At 33.6% G+C, this 18723-nt stretch overlaps 1 protein-coding gene across 1 annotated transcript; it reads right to left on the minus strand.

The window, feature by feature from the left end:
- Nucleotides 1–279: 279 nt before the first annotated feature.
- On the minus strand, nucleotides 280–18033 carry LOC134834916 (dynein beta chain, ciliary). Its single transcript, XM_063849722.1, has 16 exons — nucleotides 17905–18033; nucleotides 17681–17848; nucleotides 17449–17619; nucleotides 17299–17387; nucleotides 12799–16585; nucleotides 12714–12743; nucleotides 10628–12044; nucleotides 10156–10388; nucleotides 10058–10093; nucleotides 9523–9855; nucleotides 8714–9222; nucleotides 7014–8655; nucleotides 4762–6378; nucleotides 873–4102; nucleotides 445–639; nucleotides 280–390 (listed from the first exon to the last, which is right to left on the minus strand). The coding sequence occupies exons 1-16, from the start codon at nucleotides 18031–18033 to the stop codon at nucleotides 291–293; spliced, it is 13686 nt and encodes a 4561-aa protein (XP_063705792.1). The 3' UTR covers nucleotides 280–290.
- Nucleotides 18034–18723: the final 690 nt, after the last annotated feature.

An 18723-nucleotide genomic window follows, 5' to 3' on the forward strand; every position in this document is an offset into this window, starting at 1 on the left:
GAAATAAAATTTTAATGGAAACAAACATCTTGCGAACGAAAAAAATGAAAAGCAGTAAAAATTGAATAAAAATAAATTCTACAACGTGTCAAATTAGTTACTTTTTGAAGTAACGACGATAAAAATTTATAGACTAAAGTTAATAAAATAAAAAAATGTCATTATCGTGGATTTTTTAACAGTAAATATTTTTTTTATGTATATTTTTTCGATTATAGTAGACACTTATAACAACAAGAATAAATAAATTTCACTCAAATTTCGATAAATATGTCAACGGTGGTGTCTTTTTAAACCTGTAATAATAAACAGACTCCTCCAAGAGTCCATTTCGATGGTTTTTCTTTCGATTTTAAGTCAAAGGTCCATACAAATGTAGGTCCACGCATCCTAAAAAAATTTTTTTCATTAAAATATTTTTTTTTAAATTAATTTTTCACTTACTTTGTTCGATAAACGGGACAATTGTATATTCCTTTTGTCTCTACTTTGTCTTGTGTGATGGCTTTAATGAAAATTACGGGCATTTCGGGATACAATTCCTTCAATCTCGCATTTGCTATTGTACCGTTATCGATATCCCATCGTGCGCCTTCCATAAAAAGCCCGTTAACGTAAGCGCCTTCTCTTGGAGGGGCACTAAATGGAAAGAAAAGTTACATTTTTGAACATTTTCATGTATCTTATGGACAAAAAAGGGGTGAAATTAACCCCTAAGTTGATAAATTAACCTCTTAAGGGGTCAAATTTTCCTCTTAAACGATCAAATTTACCTCTTAAGGGGTTAATTTATTTTTTTAGAGGTAAATTTGATCGCTTAAGGGGTTAATTTGACCCCTTTTTCACCCATAGGGTAAAAATTCAAAACTTACGTGAAATCTTCTTTCCATTTTCTCGTAACATCACAACTTAATCTCATGTTATCCAAGGCAAATCCTCGTTTTCGTGCCGTTTCTTGCATAATTGCCGTCAAAAAGCTCTGTGGATTGAAGAAACCCGCCAACCAAACACTCGGCGGTAATTGAAAATCGCTTGTCCATTGCTCAAGTTCTCTCAAACGAAGTTGAACATCCGCAAACCAAGATTGCAAACCCAACATACTCGGGTATGCACGTTTTGTCCATGACTCCGGTACATGATCGTAAAACAATTTCTCTTCAAGAACCTCCATATCGGGCGTAATTGTCAATTCGCCTTTCAATCCCAAATTTAATTCACGCAACGAGCGCCGTACTTCTCTCATGAGAATATTCATGCGATCCGCTTCTTGAATCGCGACAATTATAAAAGGCGATTTATCTTCGACACGAGCATTCAAATCAGCAATATTAAATTCTTCGGGTACTTTATCCATGAAATCTTCAATAAGACCTTTCACAATGTCTTCTCGGGATGTTGTTTGACCTCCGCCTGATCCCGCATCACGTGGTTGCAATTCGAAAATCGTTTTGAAAAGTTGCTCCGAAAGTGTTGTAAGAAATCCGATTTCAGCATTTGGATGCAAATAGTACAAAGTAGGCGATTCAGCAGGAAGATTTTCGTCAATATACGCATGATACCCGTTATAGTCAATATTTGGCGGAGCAACGAAATGAGGACAAAGAAACAATTCGCCATCAACGAGATCTGGTTGCATGAATTCTTCTAAATACGTGCGACAAAGACGACGATCCCAATCATCTGTGATATGTCCTCCGTACATAATTTCGCCGAATAGATATCTCAAGTCTTCCCACGGAATTTTGTTATTTGCTTCTAAATAATTGTACAAAACATTCACACTGATCGTCAAATCGCCAACATTGAAGGGATAAACGCGATTCCATCCTTGGGGACCAAATTTACGTCTTTCGGCGACAACTGCATGGAAATAGCACAAAGCAAAAAGAATTGCTTTGAACTCCGTTTCTTTCGAACACATCTCTAACGTATCTTGGTTGAAGTTATCCAATGCTTTATGCACATTCGCCAACATCCCCGACGGCGGTTCGTTCGTTATCTTAATCGCTGATTCGAGAATTCCTTGCGGGATGATATGATACTCTGCTGATGCCGCAGGTTCTGCACTGATAAATAATCGATAATCAGGATGGGCATTTTCGACAGCAGCTTCCATTTTCTTTTCCAACGTTGGAAGCCATTTCGCAACGAGATGTACATTTTGTAAAATAACCCAAGCACCTTCGACGGAAGCAACATCAATCGCATCTTCAGCGACAATTTCCTGTCCTTGCCCGAGCGAAACGTTGTGAAAGTTCCTCCGATCTGTCGTGAAGCCTAATTTTTTGCCCATTGCTTCGACATCCTTCAAAGGATCAACTCCGGGAGACAAAACGAAGAAAATGGGAGTTGAACTACTGGATTCCTCGAAAGATTTTGCAAAATCAACTGTTCGTGCTTCAACGTATTTCGTACCTAATTTCTCTTCAATGAACGTTCTAACAGCATATGTCATGCGATCAGGTCTTAAACATCGCATTATACATAAACGTTGCAATGCACTTTTGTTTTTCCATTCTCCGGGGAGTTTTTCACGTTCAGGACATTCAGCTTCGACAAATTTCTTCCAACGTTTGACTGAACCTTCGATATCTTTGTCTAAATTACGGAATTCGTCCATTTGCGAGAGAGCTTTGATGCCTCCCCATCCATTATTTGTCAAAAAATCCAAGGGCGATGTCAAGTTCGGGATATATGGGAAACGTAAAAGGAAATCTAATTCACTTTGTTGTATCTCTTTCGCTTGTAAAAGTATCTGAATTGCCATCTGAGCCATAAAAATAAGTTTATCCTTTTCAAATAACGCACGACTTGTGTACATGAAGACGGCAAAAGTGATCGAATCAATCAAATTCACAACTCTCTCGGTTAGAGTTTCCGTCGCAGGAGTATTTAAAATGGCATTTTTGAACACTACAGTGAAGGATTTCAGCGAAAATTGATAAATTGGGTTGATTTTGTACAATTCGTTCAAGATGAAGTACAAAATTGAAGCTCTTTCTGCGGTTGAGCGGTAACTTTCACGTGCTGTATCTATCTCAATAGCAGTTTTCTTTGAATCTTCGACTTGTTGGGTGATACTTGCTGCTGTGTGTTTCGTCTTTTCCAAACTTTCAACCAATTCGACATCTTCTAAAACGTTTTCTCCTGCTGCCGAAAGTCGACTGAGCAAATCATCTTCGAGTTCTTTCAAGATAATCTTGAATTCGTTTTGTTGTTGTGTCAAATGGGAACGTTGCTGTTCCAAATCAGGTCGTTCTACTTTGACAACTTCGCCTAAAAGTTGTTCTTCCAAGCCATCACGAGTTACGGTGAAGTTAATTAACGTCGTTTGTGCTTGCATTTCAGGTTTGTAATGAGGATTTGCGAGTTTTGTTTGTAAAATGAGACGAAAATTTGGATTGAAATCAACTTCGCGATCGCCAATCTTGAGAACTGTGCCTTTTTTGATCAATTGTCGTCCCAAAAGGGGATCAAGAACAGCATCTAATGTCTCATCGATGTTCTCAAGCAACAAAACATCGCCATTTGTAACTGCTTTTTCAATTTCATCCAAATATTTTCCCGTAGGTCTCAATGCTACCAAAGAACTTCCGTATCTCTGTTTAATCCATTTGATTCCCTGTAGCTGCGGATCGATCATCAAAGGCCATCGCGAAGAATTTATCAAAATAGCGGCATTTTCTGCTGACATTCGATCCGTTGGTAAACCCTCGTTGTTCCACGAAGCGATAAGAGCTTCATCGACAATCAACGAAAGTGTGTCGATTTGATCGTTGTACGGAATTGCGGGTTTTGTCTTCTTAAATGTTGGTATCCACATTTTTTCTTGCAATTCGATGCGATATCGACGCGTGAAACATCCGACATATGACAAGAAACAACATAGGAGTAAAACATCGCCAAATTGAGTGACTTCTTGTTTGTTGAGTTGATCGATGGAATCACGCCAACGAACGCCTTCAGATGAAAGACCGTTAACCAAACGATTTGCAAGGTCAATTGTGAAAGCAGTTCGATCCGCATCAGCTTGACAACGATCTTTTTCTTCTTTTGCGGCGTCAAATTCAGCTTTAATTACTGCTAATTTGTCTTCGAGGGCCTAAAAATTAAAATTAAAAAAAAAAATTGTTAAAAAATATTTTTTGAACTTTTTGTCCCATGCCCCATTTAAAAAGTCAAAAATCAAAATAAATAAAAGTTAAAAATTTACCAAAAACGACAATTTTTTGGTATATTTTCATAATTTTTTAAAAAAAATTTTTTAAATTTTTCTCTAAAAATAATTTTTTGAAAATTATTGAACTTATGTTTTCAAAATTAAAAATTTTTATGAAAAATTATTTTTTTTTTTTTTTTTTTAATATTTTTACTGATTAAATTTCTTCTCTAAAAATAATTTTTAATTTTTGAATGTTTTCAAAATTTAAAAAAACAAAATTTTATGAAAAATTATTTTTTTTTTTTTTAATTTTTTAAACTTTTTTACTAAAAATAATATTTTTACAAGAATTTTCTTCTCTAAAAATAATTTTTTGAAAATTATTGAACTTATGTTTTCAAAATTTAAAAAAAAAATTTTTTATGAATTTTTTTTTTATTTTTTTAGTTGAATTGCTCTGAAATCAATTTTAAACAAGAAATTCTCATTTCAAGACAAGATAAAATTTTGAAAAAAAAAAATTTTGGAACAAAAAGTTCGAAAAAAAATTTGGAGCAGCCTTAATTATTTTTAAAATTTTGTTCAGAAATCACATTTACCTTTATCTTATCCTGTAAAACGGAAAGCTTTTCTTGTGCAGATTGTAATTCCGCTCTTGCACTTTCCAAAGCACGTTCTTTAGGTTCAACATCCAAATAAACATCGTAAAATTTGTCGATATTTTGAACCCATTCACACAATCCACGCAACGCTTGAGACGCTTTCGACGCTGTTTCTTCATTAAACATCGGATTCATCAACAAATTTTTCACTTCTTTCGCTGTTTGGGGATGAATTTTCTTCTTTTCGAAATTTTTCAAGTTATTCAGGAACTGATCTTGACCCATCATGAGTTGACATGACTTCCAACTGCGATCTTTTGGTACGGGAGCTTTGTCGAGATACACATGAACCGCATCGATGATGAGTTGAACGACGGGAACAGGAGCTGCGATTTTCTTCATTTCGTCAATATCTTTCTTTTTGACGACATCCAAAGCAGCTTCGGCAGCTCTCAATGCGGGTTCAGCTTTTTTCAAGTCTTCTTCGCATCCTTTTGCTTTTGCCGTTACTTCTTCTTCGATGATTTTCACTTTTTTCTCTTCTTCAGCGGCGGCATTTTTCTCTGCTTGAACAATGTCGTTCTCGAGTTTCACTTTTACGATTAATTCATCTGCTGCGGCGTTTTTTTCACGTAAAACAACTTCTTGTTCGGCGAGTTGTTCTTGTAACGAGTCAACTTGAATCGCACATTCGTGTAATTTGTGAACTCCATTCTCTAAACGGACAATTCTGTCTTTCAAAACTTTGTTTTTCTCTGTGAGAAGTTTTGTGTACAGCGCAATAAGCTCCAAGAAGGATTTAGGAGTCGTATAATTGTATCGTCGTTCGTTTTGATAATAAATTTGGGACATTTCGTTAACTGTGTTATGCACATATGACATGTAAACCGCAATTGGCTTCACTAATTCGATCGGAAGTATCTCCAATTGTTGCAAAAAACTTTGCGAAACAGATTCCAAAGCATTTTTGGGCCATTCATGAAACCAATCGATAGCTGTACAATTCACAATTGCCGGAAATTTACGACTTCTGATACGCAAAGTTGATCCAACAGGCGAAAAACACAAAACAATCTTCAAATTTCGTCTCACACGATCGATAAAAAACTTCCAACAATTCTCTTTGGTATCCATTATCCCAAATTGCTTCACTTCATTCCGCAAACCATTCACAATGTTCTCTACTTCGTCATCCGGAAACAGTTCTGAAATCTCTCCGCTTGCTAACATATCGTTAATTAGCACGAGAAAATGTTCTTCAGCAACTTGAGCGTCTGTCATGAGAAACATGAATCCCATATTTCGTAATCCCGTTTTGAGATAAATTGCAGCAATGTCAGTTTTCAAATCGCCAATTCCGTAACCTTTTCTCAACTGAATTTGGAACACGTCTAAATTTGAGATGTAAGCTGCAAGACGTGAAAGTGATTGTTTTCCCGAACCTCCGACTCCGATTAACAAGGCGTTTCCTCGGGGCGCTTCTAAAATGCGATTGATGCGACAAATGTGCCCAATTGCATCTTCAAAAAGTACTAAATTCATGTCTCCAACTTCGTCGTTGTAGTTTTGTTGGGCTTCGTTCATGAGACGTTTCAAAAGTTCTTCGTCTCTTACCTAAAACAAAAAAAAATGTAATGAAATTGTAAAAAAAATTTTAAAATTTTTAGAAAAAAATTTTTTTTGTTAAAATTTTGCCTTTACGACATTTTCCATAATTTTTGATCAATTCAAATTCAAAAAAAAAAATTTTTGTTGAAATTTTGCCTGTACGACATTTTCCTTAACTTTTGTTCAATTTCAAGCTTACAAACCATCAAATGGGCTCTCAAAATGAAAATTACGTATTTTTTACGTATTTTTTATTTTTCAATTTTCAAGCTTGAGAACCATCCAAAAGGCATCCAAACAAATTTTTCATAACTTTTGATCAATTTCAAGCTTACAAACCATCAAATGGGCTCTCAAAATGAAAATTACGTATTTTTTACGTATTTTTTATTTTTCAATTTTCAAGCTTGAGAACCATCCAAAAGACATCCAAAGGCATTTTTCATAACTTTTGATCAATTTCAAGCTTACAAACCATCAAATGGGCTCTCAAAATGAAAATTACGTATTTTTTTACGTATTTAAATATTGAAAAATTTTCAAATTTTCAAGGAATCAACTAAAAGACATTAAAAAAAATTTCGAAAAAAATAATTTTTTTTTTAATTTGAAAACTTAACTCAAACTTTTAAAAAACTTACGGGCATATATTTCGAATCGGCAAGTCCATCAGCATAATGCCAAAAACGCAAAGGACGCATAAAAACTTTGTTCTCATCAAGTTCTTCAAATCCTTTCTTCACAGTTTCAATCATAATTTTATGATACGTCTCAATATCTTCCGTCGTCGTAAGTTTATCCGCATAAACTCGCGTTGCTTCATGCATCCAAAGTCGTATTAATCCCGTAGAATCGGGAGCAGCATCGCCTCCTGTGCACAACATGCCTTGAAAAATATTCGATAAATCACGCAAATTGAAGATATAATGAAATTTCGTCGCTGTCGGAAGAAAAGCTTGAGCAACGCGATTATGTAAAGTAATAGCCGTTTGCACAAGTTGCTGACAAATCTTCTGCGTTGCATTGGAAAAGGGCTTTAAGGGAGGAATTGGCGTTGAAGCGAGATGTTGCGATAAAATTGAGTTGTAAATGTGATATAAAGGCTCGCCAGAGGGAAAATTAACAGCAAAAGCGCAAAAATGTCGTTGCAATCGCGGATCAATGGTGAAAGATCCCGCTGTTGGATTCATGCAAGACACAAATTGACAGTCTTTGATGTCTTTTAACGTCAATTTCGTGCGATCGTACCAATGTTTGTAGTTCATAAACTGTCGAATGAGTGTATGAGGCGCTACTGTCCCATAAGCATCAACTTCAGGCATGTTCATGTCATCAACGAAGTAAATCATGAATTTATTCTTCGGAGGTCCAAATTGTCTTCCTTGCTTTTCCAAAGGTTTTTCGAGGATTTTTTGTAACATTTCCGAAGTTGTATAGAAATTGAAAGGAACATTCGTTACAGCATAACGATCTGACAGCGAATTCAATTTATCTTGTACAATAACACTTTTTCCCGAACCCGCAGATCCAATTAACATAACGGGATGTTGTCTCTCGATCAGTTGATCCATGAACCATCGCAAACGAGTTGTTTCAGCAGTTGGTACGAGCGTTTGTTGCAACGGAATATCAATATCGAGCTCATATCCGGGCACCAAATTGTTCCATGGCAGAAAATTTTTCGTCTCTCGATCGACGTAATAGTTGAAAATTGTTCCTTGAGCCGGAAATTTGACACTTTTGAACTCGTTCATCCAAAATTTATGAAATTCATTACGCCAATCGATCATTTGATCGTGAAAAAGTGCAGATCCGAAACCCCAAATGAGTGCAAAGCAGAAATAAATTTCATACCACTCTTTGGGACATCCATTTGGAACGTTATCTGGCGTCAAGAGACATTCAAGCAAGAAGCAAGTCATCTGTAGTTGAGCTATTTCCGATATTGGAGTGATTTTTTTGAAACGAACGTTGTGTTCTAACAACGGAATCACGTATTTCTCAAACAAAACAGGCAAAATTCCCTTTTCTACTTTGCTTTCGCGTTTTTCAATCCAAGAAGCGACATAAGGATTCCATCCTAAATCTTGCGGATTGATAAATAAAATTCCCGCGCGTGAAACTGTGGCGGGAGTTGCTGTTCGTAAGTTTGAAATCTCAAAAAGTAATCGCATGTCACGTGTTAAAGCGATTCTTTCGTTGCTTGCGAGAGTAAGAACTTTGTTGTCATCCATCACAGTGTTTAAACTTTCAATCCACATTGGGTCAATGTCGCCATCCAAACTAAAAACATAATTTTTTTTTTAAAATCTATTCAAAAAAAAATTTTTTTTTGACTTACACAATCCATTTCCATCCTTTTCCCGTCATATTAGCTTGATTTCTCATCACAACGGAGAATAAGCCGTCTTTCCATTCGCGCGTCGCTGGATTAATAATCCCGAATAACTCGTCGTTTGTCACAGCTTTCGGATCTAAGTCGTCATAATGAGGTTTGAGAGTTCCTTTTTGATTGTGATATGTTTTGTGAAGCGTTTGCCAAACGGCGCTTTTTCCTGTTCCTGCATTTCCGATGATAAAAACTGAATGTCGAACTTCAAATAGTTCCTGAAGTTGAACAACTTTCAAAATAAATCCTTTTTCTTGTTGATATCCGAGCTCCAAAGCAGATTTGGCGATCAAACGTTCAAATTCCATATCAGGTTGTCTTCGAGCTTCAATGTTCGGGAACAAATCTCCAATTAAACCTCGAAAAACAGGAACATCTTCAGTAACGATTTTAGGTAAATTAAAATCACGCAAAGCTCTCATCAGAACATGTTCTTCGGGAGTGTCAGGTTTGTCAGCACGCTAAAAAATTTAAAAAAAAATAAAAATTAAAAAAAAAAATTTTATGAAAAATTTTTAAAATTTTATGAAGAGATATAACATTTTATGAAATTTGGAAATTATGAAAATTTTAAAAATCTTATGAAAAATTATGAAAATTTTAAAAATTTTATGAAAAATTATGAAATTATTAAAATTTTATCAAAAATTATAAAAAATTTATGGAAAATTTTATTTTTTTTTTTTTTTTTTGAAAAATTTTGAAAACTTTAACTTTTTCTTTTTTTACTTTTTTAACAAATTTTTAATAAAAATGCTTACTTTCAACGATCCAGCAACAACTAACACAGATTTAATAGCTCTCAATCCCCAATCGTAATGATCTTGCTTCGACAATAACTCCTTGCATAAAGTGTACAACGTAATAAATTTCCTTGCAAGCATCCGAGCTTCTTGAAATCCTTCAGCAACCAACATAATTTCACAAATGAGCTCGAAATCAGGAACAACCATAGCACATGGACGAAAAAGAGCTTTCAAATTCTCAGGTAACTCTGTTCTTCCTGCGTATCCGGGGTTCATTGTGATAAAAATACCAACTGTCGGTATCAAATCGATTTGTTCTCCCATAAAGTTGAAATTTTTCTTTTTAGCCTGTTTCGAAAAAAACAAAAAATCATTAAAAAATTGTTTTAAAAATTTTTATTTAATGAAAAGCTAATGAAAAATTAGAAAAATGAAAATTTTAAGCATTTTTTGTGTTTCAAGTGACTTTTCATGATGAATGTGAGCGTGTTTGTTACAATCGCGAGTGAAATCCAAGCGAAAAACAGACAATTCTGATAATTCGCGTTACCTTTACTTGATCAATGATCGTAAATTTTTCTTCTCCCTTATATTTTTTTAATTAATTTATTAAAAACATGTCAAATTTTTACAATTTTCAGCACTTACCTTGATGGCATCTTGTATACTTTTCACTTGAACAGCAACGACAGACAAAACTTCAACGGAAATCCTGTTAAATTCGTCGAAACATCCCCAAGCGCCTGTTTGAGACAATCCTTTGTAGATATTTCCGCAAGATTTGTAATCCATTTGTTCAGAACAGTTGAAAACGTAGACCATAATGCCCAATGCTCGTCCCAAATCTTTCGTTGTTTCAGTTTTTCCTGTTCCGGCGGGGCCTGAAAGTAAGAAATTATTGAAATTTTATAAAAATTTAAAAAAATTAATGAAAATTTAAAAAATTATACGAAAAATTATGAAAATTGTTAAAATTTTATGAAAAAATATTAAAATTTTTTTAAAAATTATAAAAAATTTTAAAAATTTTGCAAAAAATTATAATTTTTTTACAAAAAAAATTATGAAAAATTATAAAAATTTGTGAATTTAATGAAATTTTGACTAAAAAAAAATTTACCTGCAGGAGCTCCTCCCATAATAAGATGCAAAGATTGCGTCAACGTAATGTAACATCGATCAGTTAACGGCGTAATTACCAATCTCGGCGTATTTCCGAGATATTCATAGTCATAACGGAATTGCGCATCGCAAATGTTCGCATAACAATCCGACAATCCCTCATCCCATCGATGTCTTAACTGAGATTGCCATTGAAAAGCACTTGAAGTCTCGACTTTTTGTTCAATCATCTTCGCAACGACATCTCGAGCATGAACATCGATCGTACAAATTGTCATAATCTTCTGTCTGTCTCCCGGAGTCAATTCGCCAACGAGTAACATGATCAAAGCTTTCAATTGACGAATATGCTTGTCGAGATATTCTTTCATTGCTTTGTCGTATCCTTCTTCCATCTTGTCAAAAGCGTGATTTACCTCAATTGTCCACCAAATTTGTGTCGCACACAAAGCGGGTTGAGCTGGCCAGTCAAATAACCATTGATCGCGTTCTTTTTCGACGTAAGCTTTGACAGCCAAGTCAAATAATCGATGGAGAGTCACTCGCATAATGTCTGTGACACGATTCAACCAATTTTCGACTTTTCCGCTGCAATCGCATTTTCCATTGAATTCGACATATTCTTCGTTTTCCTTCGAAATCATTCCTTTTGCTATTTTACTTCCTTTTTCCTCAAAAACTAACTTTGCGAGAGAGTCATATAATTTTGTCAAGTGTCTCGCAACCAATTCCGGATGATTTCCGTTTGCCAAAATGTCAAGCAGATCCGCCGAAGAGATGAAATAAAATCTCGGATATGCTAATCTCTTAGTTTCCAAATAATCGTTCAACGCTTTTTCGCATTGAATTAATTCTTGTTGAAGTAATTCGAGTTTTTCGAATAAATTTGGGCGATTTGTTGCTTTAACGACATTCAAATCGGCAACCATTTGTGCGAGAATTGCTTTGAACTCTTGATCAATTCGATCGAAACGTTTCGAATCTTCGGGCAGTTGATTTCGAATGTCTTCTGAACCGATGAAAATGCTCTCCAAGTACATCCATTTTCGTTGAACTTCGAAAAATGAGTCGAGAACTTGATCCGTGTTTGATAGTTTGTCTTGCCAATCTTGGATTTCGGTGAAAAAGAAGGCAATGAATTTAGAAGCAAGCAACATTTGGAGTTGAGATAAATTTTCTTCGAGTGTTTCGATTATTTCTTCCGAAACTTTGAGCATTTTGAGTTGAGTTCTTTCGTGGATGTCGCAATCGAAGTCGACAGATTTCCAAGTTGATGCGAGAGTTTTGATTGCTTTCTCCATGGCTTCTTCTTTGACGGATTTATCGACGATGTTTTTGACTTCTTCTTCGTATTTGTGCAAATTGAGGTTTAACAAGTCAGCTAATGTTGTTTTTGTATCCATGTTGAAACGAACCTAAAAATTTAAAAAATTTTTTTTAATAAAAATTTTTAAAAAATTTTATTTATTTTTTTAATTTTTATTTTTTTTTTATAAAAAAATTTTAAAAATTATTTTTTTAAAAATTTTTATAGAAAAATTTTTAAAAAAAATTTTTTTTTTAAATAAAAAATTTTTGATTTAACATTATGGAAAACAAATAATTTTTCCATTTTTAAAAATTAAAAAAAAAATTGTTTTTTTTTTTATTTTTTTTTGAATATAATTTTAAATTTTTTTAAAATATTTTTTTTCAATTTTTTAAAATTAGTTGAAACTTTTTTGTTTGAAAATAATTTTTTGATGTAAACTCGGATTTGAAAAATTTTAAAATTTTTCAAAAATTCACTTTTTGAAAAAATTTTTTTTTTATTTTTTTAAAAAAATTTTATTTTTTTTTAAAAATTTTTTGATGTGAACTCATGAAATGAATAAAAAAAAATTAAATTAAATCACACTTTAAAAACTTTTTAAAATCAAAAATTTTGAAAATTCACTTTTAAAAAAAAAAAATTTTTGGTTGGAAAATTTCTTTGTTTAATTTTTTTTTTAATTTTTGATGTGAACTTTGATTTGAAAAATAAAAAAAAATTTTTTTAGATTTTTCGTTAAAAATCCTTCAAGAAAAGATAATTTTTTACAAACCAGCGCATCTAATCCATAAACTTTATGCAGCTTGCATTAAAAATTTCGATCAAAAAATATTTCTTTTAACACAAAATTAACTTACCTGTGTCGTTCTCATCAACTCAGTCCAATGCCTATCCCGAATAGCTGGATTTTGTAATGACGTAATTGCCTTCAACGATGCCATCAGATTCGTAATGAGATCCGTGACATACACATATGGCTCCCAAACTCGAATATCTTTGTCTAATTGCCTCAACTCCTTTGCAAATTTCTTACATTCTTGCTCCAAATCTTCAACATTAACCTTTTTCCATGGCGTCGTCTTCCAATCTTCAACGCACGACTCTACCGTATAAACAAAATCCCAAATTTGCTTCGAAAGTTTCAACTCTCTGTCACACAAATTCAGCAATTTTTCTTCTGGTTTTGCGAGTTCAAAGAGATTTGCTGAAGTCACAAGCTCCGAATATTGCGATTGTTTGTCATCGAGTTCAGCACGAGTTTTATCGAAGATTTCATAAGCGTTTGTACATGGAACATGGAAAATCTTCAACTTTTTGAACATATCACGATAGATGGTCATCCTGAAGTTGAACAGTTGAATCCGTTTGTGAATCAATCCAACTTGATATTCTTGAATCGGAGCAATATCTTGTCTCGTTTGAAGTGCTGTCTTCTTCAATCGCATCCATAGTTCAGGCAGTTCAGCGAATTGATTGTGAACTGTATCCTCAAACTCAACATTGTACTCTGCAAGTAAATTCACGATTTCCTTCAATGGTTCAAACATGTTGTCAGTTGCGATTTCCTGATTTTTGATCTGTGTTAGAGCTTCAAGAATCTTCAATAAACTTCCGAAATCATCTCTTTCGAGTTTTGGTGTCAAATCAAAGACATCATTGGTTGCAGTTACAAAATCTTGAAGTTCTTGAAGTTTATCTCTCACTTGATTGCCCAAATGTTGCTTGAACATGTTGTTCCAATGATTCACTTCATTCAACAATCCCCATTTGAATCCTTTCATATCGACATTGAGCCATGTTCGAAAAACATGAGATTGTTCAATTTCGGATATTTCATCGTACAATTTGTAATAATAGTCGATCTGCTTTTTGTACATTGCCAAAGTGATTTCTTTCTCTTCTTTGAGAGTTGATTCACTCGTGTCAAGAGTTTCAATTTCATCAGGGGTTAAAGCTCTACCAAAACGCAAAAAACGTTCGAGAAACACTTTTTTGTCATCTAACCAGATGTAACTGTACTTGTCATAAAGTTTGAAATACTCCAAAGCTTCACGTGAAGTTTGTCTCGTATTCGTGATGATGTCAAGTTTCATGGCATCAATTTCCTTCTCTTGTCGGAGACGACTTTCATAGGTTTCAGGTTCATCTTCAGTTTGAACTATTCGGTATATCTCATCAGACATCTCATAAATATCCATGAGAAGATCTTCAACAAGAGCGATTAGACTGAATTTCTTGTAGTTCAAATCCAAAGCGGGAAGATAAACAACTCTGTCAAGTTGTAAATCCATTTTAACCTCAAAAATTGGTACATTTCGTTCATGCCGATTTTCCATCTCGAATTTGATGTATTTCACACTTGTTCGAATCGCATCCATCACTTCGTCGCCAACGAGTTTATCCATGTACTCTTCATAAGGTAAGTACAGTTCAACTTCTTTTTCAGTTTTTTTCAAGATTTCTTCACTTTTGGATTTTTTGATTTCAGTTAAGGATGATCCTGTTTGAGATTCTTTTGAAAAGTTTTTGTCAACCAATGATTTCTTTGATTCAATGCTCATTTTTGACATTTTTGATGATTTTACTTCAAGAACAGGTTCTTCAATGGTTTCTTCAACGATCAAAGGATGGTTGAACAAAAGACGGAAGTTTTCATCCATCACTTTAGTGATTAGTTCTCGTGTTTCTTTGCAATTGTTGGATCTTCGTGCCAAACGTTGTTCACGATCATCTAAAACAATGAGTGATTTCAAGTCTCTTCTTTCGTACAAAGGAAGTCTTCCGTATTTCCGAATGTTTTCTTGAAGATCTTTGATGTTTTTGTGTGATTTCTTTACTCTCATGTTCAAATCTTTAACTTTTGAATAGAGTTCATCGACATAACTTTTTGAATATTCCTTCCAAGTATCAACCGAAATTGATTTTTCCATGAATTCATCAAGTTCAGCAACTTCAGCTTCAATGATTGCGAATTCAACTTCATTCGTGTTAGTTCGAACTTCATTGTACCATTCAACGACACGAGAGATGCTGAGTTTCGTATGCCATAATTCGTTGTTAAGTTCAAATAAGTCAAGAGCTTCCGTTGGGATGTCTTCTTTTTCGATGCTTTTCAAGTATTTAACTTCTGTCAGAACATCCGACAAAGCTTGAACAAAGTTCAGATGTACAAGATTCTTTTCGTCGCGAACTATGAGATGTTCGTTCATGCCATCAGCAATTGTTTTCGGTACAGTTTGACGCCATTCATGGAAGATCTTCGTTTCGAACGATTGTAAAAGTTCGAGCATCTCATCTTTTCGTGACAAAATGTAACGTCCTTGATCGTTATCGAAGATGGGGAATTCCAACATGGCGATATCAGTTACAGGACGAGTGATTCTCGCGCGAAGTTTATATAACCACATAAGAGTTCCGGCAACAGGAGGATATGCGTCGTCAACAGGCACAGCACTTAAGCCTTCTGTTTGATATTTTTGCATGCCTTTGTCGAAACAATCCTTAACCATATCCAAATCGTTGTTGAAGAGGAAAATTAATCCGAGAAGTTGTTCACTAACTTGTTTGGAGATCAAAGGACGACTTAACAAACTTCCGAGAACATGAACTAATTTGATTAGTTGATCCAAGTTTGAGCAATCTTCGAATGCTTGACGAAATTGAACTGCTAATTTGAGTTCAAGAACGTCAGTTTTCTCCGTGTAAACTCGTAATTCGCGTTCGAAATGCTTTTGACGGGGATCAACGTTAAGAGGATCGAATTTAAGTTCACGCCATCCTTTGTAGATCTTATCGGCGAACTCATGATAGATTTCTTGAATCTTTCGACTGATTGTTCGTCCTTTCAATCCTCCGATTTCAACACGTTCCAACTTCATAAAATCATCTGCTGTCATCAGGATGCCTCGAACATGCGACAAACGTGTCACAAAAGCATCGAAACGTTCAAAAATATCTTTCGGACGAAAACTCCAATAAATCGGGGTTGATTCCGGGATTTCATATTCCTTGAGTTTTGCTTTGTGTTCGTGATATTGCTCGCGATAATGCTCCAACATTTCAATAACTTTCTCAACTTTCGCCAAAATTTCATATGGTTCGCCTTGAAACAAGGAATCAGGATCCAAAGCTCTTGAAGCAGCGGAAATCAACATATTATGAATAACTTTGAACATTACAACCATTCGGGAGTTCTTGCAATAATAACGAGAATTAGCCCATACGAGACACACACAATGCAGCATCGGTAAAATTGTCGGATACAAATCCAAAAATTCGAGTGTCTCAAAATCGTCAAAGTACTTTTCCATCGGTTTCAAGTACAATGTAATATCGCGTGCTTCGTGCAACGTTGCTACAACATTTTTGAAGGTTTGACTGAAGGATGTAAAGTACACGGAATTAATGGATTGCAAAACAACGCCGACAGCTTTAACACGTGGATCCGTAAGTTGCTCGTAGATATTTTCCAAGTTTTTTAAACGACTTTGCCAAAAGTTTATTTCGTCAAAAGGAACGGGTTGCTTGTTGTTGTCGAATAATGATGAGGAATCCTCCTTTAAGACAGCGTCGATTTGCGTTGCCCATTTTATGACAATTCCTTCGAGAGAGTTTTTCATTTTCATGTCGATTGTGTCAGTGTGCCTGAAAAAGAAAATTAAAAGTTACATGAAATAAAAAATATTAAAATTGAAAAAAAAACAGTTTTAAAAAAAAAATTTTTATGATTTTTTAGATTTTACCCAAAAATCATGAAAAAATAAATAAAAAAATTGAAAAAAATAATTTTAAAAAATTAAAAAAAAAATTATGAAATTTTGTTATTTTTACTCAAAATTCTGAAAATTTAAAAAAAAATTTATTCGAAAATTTAAAAAAAAAAAATTTTGTTATTTTACTCAAAATTTTAAAAAAAAAAAAAATAAAAAAATAATTTTTAACATTTGTTTTAAAAAAAATTAAAAATTTTATTATTTTAAAAAAAAAACTCAAAGTTAAAAAAAAAAAAAAAAATTTTTAAAAATTATAAAAAAAGAAATTAATAAATTTTGTTATTTTCACTTAAAAATTTCAAATTTAAAAAAAAATAATTTTTGAAAATTTAAAAAAAAATATTAAATTTTGTTATTTTCACTTTTAAATTAATTTTTTCTACTTTTAAATAAATTTTCGAAAATATTGTTAATTTTTTTTTTAATTTTTACTATTGAGACTATTTTGATAAAAAAATAAAAAAAAAATAATTTTCATAAAATTTTACTATTTAATAAAATTTAAAGAAAGTCAATAAGAAAATTTTTCATGAAAAATTGAAGGTAAAAATAGATTGAAAAATATTTTCATGTTTTTATACTCACCCAAGTGCAATTTCTGTCTGTATTTGCATGACCTTGTCAATAATGATTGGCATCGGTAGTAAAGTTTGATTAATTATGTTACCACGCACCTGTAAGTTTACACCCGAATGTATTTTTAGCTTTTCCATACGATTCAGAAAATTATTTTACCTCAGCAATCGTGTTTCGTAACTCCTGTAAATGACTTTCCATATCTTTCGACATTGTCTCGGTCCATCCTTTTTGATTCAACGGGTTTGTAAGTAACGGATAGTACAAATTGTCAATCATTATCGCCAAATCATCAATGGGCTTTGGAGACATTTCTCCAATCAAAAGACTCTAAAATAAAAAAAATATTTTTTTTTGATCGAACCAATTTTTTTTTGAAAAAAAAACTTACGGTTCGTATATTTTCGAGTGTCAACTCAATTTCTCCCTTTTTCGCGAAATAGCTAATCTTTTGTTTGTGAATTGCCGGCGCATTGTACGAGGCAGCCAAATTTCCGACGTTATTCGATATGACAAGTTGCTTAATGGATGGTGTGTTGAGCCAATTGTAGATGATGTTCTGAAAAAAGGCAACGAAAAATGTTCATTGAGCTCGATTTTGACACGAAATCTTACCCGATATTCGTCATTGCCGACTAACTTTTGCCATCGTTCGAGTTTCAAACGATGCGATTTGAGCACGAATGAACGCACAATTTCCAACCGAGGATCATCCTCCTTTTCTTTCTTCTTTTCCTCGCTCATGATGTCAAGCGATCGATATTTTCAAAAAAAAAATTTTTTTTTTCTAATGCGCTCGACTTTTCTTCACAACCGACGAACTAACACTAATTACTGCTGCAAGTTTCTAATCAGATGCAACAACAAACGTTCCTCTATCGATTCAACAATTGTTGATTGACTGCCCTGGATACGCATTACTTGCAGTTTTATTAATGAAAGTGTTACTATGATTGGACCCTTTTTTGTTCAATTCACGTCACTCATGTTTTTTTTTTTCGTATGTCAAAAAAACAAAACTAAGCAAAAAATTTTAACTGCCTCATAAAAAGTAGGCAAATTTGATTTATTTCTGATGTTTTTGCGGCATTTTTGTCTCCGACACTCCGACAAAAAAGTGAAACATCAAGAAACCGTCATTCAAAAAGTTATTGCGGTTAATAAAATCTAATGAATTTTCCTTTCCATTCGGAGTTTGCACCCATAAAATACGGCAAAATTCAAATTTTTGGTCTATGATGTCGGCAACGAATGGTCGACGGAGCGACGTTGGTAATGGTGTAATTTTGATGAATTGTTTTTACAACTGATTTAGTGCTTTTCGGATATCTCGACGATATTTTATAGTCGACAAGTTTAGATTTTTGGGTTTAGGAATTTTCGTGTTTGGGGAATTTGAAGCAATTGAAATTTTCGTTTCAATGTATTTAAATT

The sequence above is a fragment of the Culicoides brevitarsis genome, chromosome 3, assembly GCF_036172545.1.
Source record: "Culicoides brevitarsis isolate CSIRO-B50_1 chromosome 3, AGI_CSIRO_Cbre_v1, whole genome shotgun sequence".
Lineage (NCBI taxonomy): Eukaryota > Metazoa > Arthropoda > Insecta > Diptera > Ceratopogonidae > Culicoides > Culicoides brevitarsis.

Coding starts and splice junctions, on each gene's coding strand:
- LOC134834916 (XM_063849722.1), bottom strand. CDS start 18,033: ATGAGCGAGGAAAAGAAGAAAGAAAAGGAGGATGATCCTCGGTTGGAA. Junction 10,389..10,627: donor TATGGGAGGAGCTCCTGCAG/GTAAATTTTTTT, acceptor TCTTACTTTCAG/GCCCCGCCGGAACAGGAAAA. Junction 10,094..10,155: donor GTATACAAGATGCCATCAAG/GTAAGTGCTGAA, acceptor AAAAAATATAAG/GGAGAAGAAAAATTTACGAT.